The 7484-nt window shown below is 51.4% G+C and overlaps 1 protein-coding gene across 2 annotated transcripts in view; it reads left to right on the top strand.

Annotated features, from left to right (window-relative positions):
- Positions 1–2095: 2095 nt before the first annotated feature.
- Positions 2096–7484, top strand: part of CLIC6 (chloride intracellular channel 6) — a gene marked incomplete at both ends in the record, with an annotated part of 41573 nt that continues 36184 nt past the window's right edge. The window contains 2 exons of one of the 2 annotated variants that reach the window (XM_082839453.1): positions 2096–2637; positions 2833–3400. In XM_082839453.1, coding sequence (XP_082695579.1) covers positions 2096–2637; positions 2833–3400 — 1110 coding nt within the window. Of the gene's footprint in view, positions 3401–7484 lie in introns of both variants that reach the window. The other variant, XM_082839452.1, reaches the window with a different exon arrangement.

Below are 7484 nucleotides of genomic sequence, written 5' to 3'. Positions count from 1 at the left end.
TGAGAAAAGTCTTTTTGAAAACTGGTTCAGGTTGATATATACATATATGAAAGCACGCATGCATTCATTCATTCAGCATATATTTATTGAGAGCCTACTATGTGCCCGGTCCTGTTCTAGGCAGTAACACACAAAAACGCCTGGCTTCACAGAACTGCCATCCTAGTGGGGTGGGATGGGGGAGACAGATAATGAGTACGTAGAATATATTACACGTCAGATGGAGATATCTGCTATGGAGAAAACTAAGGCAGAAGACGGTGACCGAGAATAGAAGCTGTGTTTTAAAATAGAGTGTCATCCATGTTCATTGCAGCTTTACTCACATGCGTCCCCTACATTGGAAGGCGGACTCTTAACCACTGAACCACCAGGGAAGCCCCCCCCCTTTTCTAAGGCTGAATAATATTCCATTGTAAGTACTGGGTTGGCCAAAAAGATCGTTCGGGTTTTTCGTGAGATGGTATGGAAAACCCCGAACGAACTTTTTGGCCAACCCAATACCTACCATGTTTGTTTCATCCACTCCTCCACGGAAGAACATTCAGGTTGTTTCCATGTCTTGAGACATCCTGGTGATTGGCCAAATGTGTGACTCACACACTGTGATTGGCCCTATCACAGATGCTCCCTGATTTTTTAGTGATAATAGAACCCTCTGTGGACATGATAGACAAATGAGTCTCAGGGCAGTATCAAAGCTTTTGAGAGCCTGACAAGTTCAATCAGTCTTGATCTGGGAACCCTGCTCGCTCACATTTAGGCTGTGCCACCCTGGGCAACCAGCCCCTTACTGTCACCCACATGATCCAGCCTGACACATACACTGACTACATAATTTTCATCATAACTTCTTCTCCTTCGCGTTCCCCTTCTCCCCCTCCTCCCCCCTCCCCTCCCCTCCCCTTCTTCTCCTTCTCCTTCTCCTCCTTCTCCTCCTTCTTCTTCTTCTTTCTTCTTCTTCTCCTTCTTCTTCTAAGAGGAAAGGTCTGTGATCCTGGGAGATTTCTAATCCAGTGATATCCATAGCTCCCTTTCTTCAAATCTTCCATTTTCATCTCCCCGCCTTCAGCTCCCCAAGCCCTTAACACACAACTTTAAGGCGAAAGCCTTGAACATGGGTTTAGAAAATCTAGGAGAATCAGAAAGATAAACAGGTTCTTGGCATCTTCAGGGACCAGGGAGATGCAGAATATAACCCTAGAGGGCAGAACCCCCAGTACTTGTCATGGAGAGAGTACAGGACCCATTCCTGGTTCAAGAAGGTCACGTGGCTCCACTTGCTCCTATACTGGGGCCTCTGGAACTTCTCAGCAGGGCCCTGGAGAAATTGGAAGGAGGCGGTGTGGCCTCCCCTTCTTTCTTTCAGGATTTACCCTTCTGCTCTAGGACACTGAGGCACTACAGGGGCATCTGCAGTTGCACAGCTGCTGAGCTTAACGCCTGACCCCTGGGAAGGTGGGAATTAGGTGTTTGGGTGTCGTGTGTGTTTGGGGGTGATTTTAATGGCTCTGGAACTTGAAGCCGTTCCAGAACACACCGAAGCGGTCAGTAGAATCAGGATCTTTTCACTGAAACCCACAAAGGTCACAAGAAAGACTGTCATTGGCCAGGCTCTCAGGCCACTCAAATAGGCAGAGAAGAGGGGATGCAAACCCCGCCCAAGCCCCAGGGGGGATGGAGTTGGCACCGGGGACTTCTGGTCAACCCCTGGACAGAGGGCCAGGCGTTTCAAAGGGTGCAGCAGCTAAGCGCCCTCCCCAGCAGCGCAGTGCACCTCCGCGAGCGCGTTTCCAGGGAACCAAGGTCGGAATTAGGGTCCAGGTGGGAATCAGGCGCGCAACCAGCGAGAAGCACGAGAGGAGGAGGAATAGCCCAGAGAGCTTAAGCCCGGGAGAAGGGGCGCAGCGTTTTGGAGCGGGAGGATTTCGCCCCGCGCGCCCAGCGTACCGCCCAGGCGCCTCCAGAGTCCCGGGCAGGGGGTCCTCTCGCAGCTGGCGCAGCGGCCCCTGGCACCGCGCCCTTCGCCCAGCGCCACCTGGCTCCTCAGCAGCGTCCAGGAAGGGTCTCTGGTCAAAGACAGGGATCTGCGGCCATGACCGAGGTCGCGGAGCCGGACGGGGGCTCCCCGGGTCCCCAGAGCCAGCCCGAGGGCTCGGCGCTTCAGGCGGAGAGACGGGGCGAGCCGGGGGCTTCCGGCCCTGAGGCGCAGAGGCAGGAGGCGAGAGAGGGCGCCGCGGAGGCGCCGAGGGGCGGGGGGCCGGGCGCAGCCGCGACGGCCGAGGTGACGGAAGGAGAAGGGCCGGGGCCGGACGGAGGGCGCGCGGGCGAGGTGGCGCCGGACGCAGGCGGTGGCCCGGGGGCTGAGACGCGGGGCGCGAGCGGAGAGCAGGGCGAGGCCGAGGCGGAGGAGGGCTCCCGGGAGGGAGAGGAGCGGGCGAGCGGCGCGGAGCTGGCGGAGGAGGCGAGCCCGGGGTGCGGCGCGCAGGGCGAGGCCCCGGGGGAGGCCCCGGGGGAGGCTCAGGTGGAGCCTGGGGATCCCGCGGCCCCCGGGGCGAAGGAAGAGGCGGAGAGCGGGCCGGAGGAGCCGGGAGGCAGCGCGCCTGGGCCGGCGGGGGCCCGCATGGACGCCGACGGGCTGATGGGGGACAGCACGGCCGCCGAGGCGCCGGCAGGGGACAGCACGGTCACCGAGGGGCCGGCGGGGGACAGCATGGTCGCCGAGGGGCCAGCGGGGGACAGCACGGTCGCCGAGGGGCCGACGGGGGACAGCATGGTCCCCGAAGGACCGGCGGGGCTCCGCGTGGACGCCGAGGGGCCGACGGGGGTCAGCACGGATGTCGGGGGGCCGGCGGGAGAGGCGCACAGGGCCCAGGGTGAGCCCCGGGATGGAGGGGACAGCAGCTCGCAGACCCAGGCCGAGGCGACTGAGGCCGCAGCGTCGGAGAGCGCGGAGTGCAGCCCTGGGGAGCTTGCGGGGGAGCCTCCGGGTGCAGCGGCGGGGGCCGCGGAAGAGACAGGGGACCGGGAGGGAGAGGAGTCGCAGGAAGCGGCCCCCGGGGGCGCGAGGGCAGATGCTGGCGAGGACGAGGACCAGGGTGCGCCCCTGGGGCAGAGAGAGGAGGCAGAGGAGGAGAGGCGAGAGCGGGGCCCAGAGGGGCCAGGCGAGGAGGCCACAGCCGGGGGCGCGGACGAGCCCCTCGACGGCAGCGCGGATGGGGAGGCGGCCCAGCCGACGGAGGCCCGGGAACCCGAGGCCGAGCTGAGCAACCACCTGGCGGAGGGGGGCAGCACCGAGCGCGGCGATGAGACCGCGCCGGTGAACGGTGGCCAGGAGGACGGCGAGGTGTCCGAGGAGGGGGCCCCGGGACAGGAGCACGACATCACCCTCTTCGTGAAGGTAAATCTGGCTTCTTGCAATTCCCAGGACGCCCCCTCCCATCCTTAGTCTTGGTCTGTTGAGATCTGATCCCAGAGGGACGCGCAGGGATGAAGCTCTTGGTGCCCTGATGGTCACCGAGCACTTCTATCCGCGGGGTGGGGGTGGGGGATGCGGGTGGGGGGAGAGGCGGGACAGCTTGGGTTTCAGGGAGAAGAGGTAAAGGACTGTTACAAAGAAGAACTGAGGGTTTGGAAGCAAAAAGGTTGGGGTGAGAGTGGTGGGAGATGGGGATGCGGGTCCAGCGTCCCCCTGTCCTTTGTACTGAAAATCCTAACTAGCCCTTCTAGTCAGGAGTTTATTAAAGAATTCACTTAAAAAAACAAAAACAAGACCCCACCCAGCCCTGCTGATGTTCAAAGCAATTTCTGCCAAAGGAAACGTTGATACCTAAAGTGAATAAATGCAAACAGGTAGGTTGTCATGTGAGAAGTATCTCTGGACTCAAACCTCAGAGACCCAGAGCGGGCCCAAATTTTCAGCTCCAAAAAGGTCTTCCATTTCTGTAGAATTGATAAGGTATGTTTGGGAGGAAAGTGGAAGTTTATTTAAATACTGTAATATTTATTGAACATTTAACATTTACTTTGGACGAACGCAAGATGCTGACGACTTGAACATCGTCTGCCTTTATGTCCTAGTTTCAGCCTTACTTCAAAGATTCAAAGAGGACAAGGATTCTGTAGAGACACAAGTGAGGAAGTTTTAGGTTTAAATAGACATTCCTACAAGACATCACAAATGAGGAACTAGGTTCCGGGGGCAGCTCACAGGAGGATCTTTGTTGAAAAAGCCCTTCCCAAAGACCTTTGGCCAGATGGGGAAAACAGCAGATAATAAGGTCAAGAATGTGCATTTTATGTTGAATCATAATCCTTCCAAAATACTTTCAGGCTTATAGAGGCCGGTTATGACCTAAACCTCCTTGGGAGAAATATAAGCAAATTTTAATAAGCCAAAAAAAAAAAAAAAAAACAGTTCCCAAAGTGATTAAGATCAGAATTTCAGGAATTCTTTGGGTGGCAAGAGAGTTTGGGAAGAACAGCCTTGCGTTTCTTCACTGTGCTGTTCTGAGCACATTTTAAGATGCTGAGACATTTTAAGATTATGTATTGGGACATAACCTGAGGGTACAATCCCTAGGAGGGTCACTGGGAGCCAGAAGACTTCAGGGAAGTTAGGGGAGGGGGAAATCTGAGCACAGTGTTGCTGTGTGTGCCCCAAATCTGCTCCTTGGTTTAAGAAACTTCCCCTTGTTCTGGTCGCCTGACTACATAATTCCAGCCTCTTGTTACAGCTTGGAAACACAGCTTCCTAATAGTCTTTGCTTCCATCCTCGGCTCCCTCGAATCTAGTCCTTTTGTCATAGCCACTGAGCTAAGAAAGAAAAGATCTGATCATTTTGTTTCCTAGTATAATCTTCAGTTGTTTATTACAGACTTTCAGATAAATCCACACTCCTTAGCCAGGTCACAAGGCTATCCGCGATGTGATTCCTGTCTCGTTGGCACTGCCTGAGTATCCCTCCCACCCAGCTTTGCTACCCATGGTACCGCTATGCCAGCCTTGTTAGACTACTTACTGGTCCTAGAGGGAACCACATTCTTTTCTGCCTGGAAATTTTGCATGTGCTGTACCTGAATCGAGTTTCCTTCCCTTCACCCCTCCCCGTCTTCCCTGCCTGGCTATCTGCTATGTGTCCAAGATTCAGCATGGCCATCATCTCCTCTGGAGAGACTTTTCCAACCCCAATTTGGGTTGGGTATCCCTCTGTCTAAGCTCCACTCACACATGGCACTACCTTCTGCGTGCTGTCTCCAACGTGGAGCACAGGTCTGGAACATGAAGGTGTGTGTGAACGGGTGGCTGCCTGTGTGAGATAGTAGACTGTAGTGATCAACAGCACAGAGTTTAGAGCCAGTGGGTCTGGGACCAAATCCTGGCTCTGCTCCTTTCTTGCTGTGTGACCTTGGGCAAGTTACTTGATCTTTCTGTGCCTTTGTTGCTTATGGATAAAACAGGAACAATCATAGTTCCTACTCCATGAGTTTGTGGGGCATTCAAAATTAGGATTGTATAAAACACTCAGAACAGTACCTGACTTGAAATAAGCCTGCTATAAATGTGACTTCTTATTGTTACATCTGCTCAGCTCTGATAAACTTTCATTGATTTTGCACAGGAATAATCCCTTTCCCATTCCATCCCTGCCATTTTATTTATTTATTTATTTCTGGCAAATATCTCTAGTTTCCTAATTACCTCCATTTTCTGGGGAAAAGAATATTATGAAAGGTAAAAACAAGTTGTTTTCTCAGACTCTGCTCAGTAGTTTGTGAAGGCAGAGGCAAGGGGGCATGTCGTGGACTGCTTAACCAGAATGTTTGATGATTGGCTTGGTGCTCAGTTGTTGTTTTCCTTTCTTTAAGGAAACAAATGGATCTCCAAACAGTGAAATTGGTTTTCAAGCAACTACTGCTTGATACAGCTTCTGAGGGTCACCTAGGATGTGCCCCGTAGGATTGTTAAGGCATATCTCACTTTCTTCTTCTTCTTTTTTTTGTTTTTTGGCCATGCCACACTGCATGCGGGATCTTAGTTCCCTGACCAGGGATTGAACCCGTGCCCCCTGCATTGGAAGCATGGGGTCTTAACCACTGGAGCACCAGGGAAGTCCTTACTTTCTTCTTATCCTTCTAATCATTCCCTTGAAAAACAAAAGATCCCAAATCAAGCAAAAACCCTTTAGACTATTTTAGCTGTTGAGTTTGTAATACTCGATTTAAAATCCTTACATTAGTTCAGAATAGGATTTCTTTGCCAGATTTAACCTTCTCTAGGTTCCTTCTTTGGGCCCCGCTTTATCTGGACGCTGTATTCCATAATGGACGTCTGACCTCCTGGGTTTTGTAAACATGTCAGGCAAGTGTGTCTTGGTGGGTTTTTGATTCCATGATTGATGTGTAAAACTGTTCTTTAAGGAGAGAACATTCTCCTAGGCTTCATATGACAGCCTACTAAACACAATTTTTAAAAGTAACTAGCCCTCATTCTATTTGGGAACTTTTAACTTTTACATTTCTTCCTGTTTAAAAAAATAAATGTATTGGTTACAAATAAATGTATTGGTTACCAGAAAGTAATGACATACGACCCAGTAAAATGTAATAATAAAATCTGCTTCTAATTTTAGCCACCTGGTGGTTTATGTTCCCATCTTTGTGAGATTGTCATTTTATTAGTCATTTTGTTTTATTCTATACGTATGCAAGAATGTATTCTTGGATGTGAAAGAGCCAGGAATGTATAGAACAGGCCACAGGAAAGCCTCCTTCAATTCCTGTATGGTAAATGAATTGCTGACTATGCTAATTTTTCTGTTTTCTCAAAGAAGTGTTCATTATTTACCATCTAATTATACGGCAACCCTGCAATATATTTAGTAAGAAAGATTCTTTTCTTCTTGGTTCGTGAAAAGGAAGGAGGACAACATAATAACACACCAACATAGTAACAACAAACGACAAACAAAATACTAACACCATAGCGTAAGGTTAGGACTTCAGCAGCTGTGGCGGTTTAGTCGCCCAGGAAGTCTCACTTACAGGTTCGGTTCGTCTAATACTTTGAGGCAGTGTCTAGGGATGGGATAGTCTGAGATATGGATTTTCTGGCAAATTCACATGACTTAAAACATCTTAATGTGACCCGTGAATAATCCTGGGCCAGAGTCTAAGAATTTCTTAAATTACGTTTCGGAGATCATTCATATAAACCACTAATACACAGCTAACGCTGAGCTTGAAAACTTGCATTTGCCATCACATTTGGGTTCTCCAGGGAGGTGAAACTGAGGACAGAACAAAGTAGAACTTGAGAAAGACATGGCCTTTGAGGATCACCAACAAGGACCTACTGTACGGCACAGGGAACTCTGCTCAGTGTTATGTGGCAGCCTGGACGGGAAGGGAGTCTGGAGGAGAATGGATACATGTATATGTATGGCTGAGTCACTTTGCTGTGCGCCTGAAACTATCACAGCGTT

This window comes from Leucopleurus acutus, assembly GCF_964270905.1.
Source record: "Leucopleurus acutus genome assembly, chromosome: 5".
In the NCBI taxonomy this organism is placed as follows: domain Eukaryota; kingdom Metazoa; phylum Chordata; class Mammalia; order Artiodactyla; family Delphinidae; genus Leucopleurus; species Leucopleurus acutus.
This window is presented reverse-complemented; position numbering and strand designations above follow the sequence as displayed.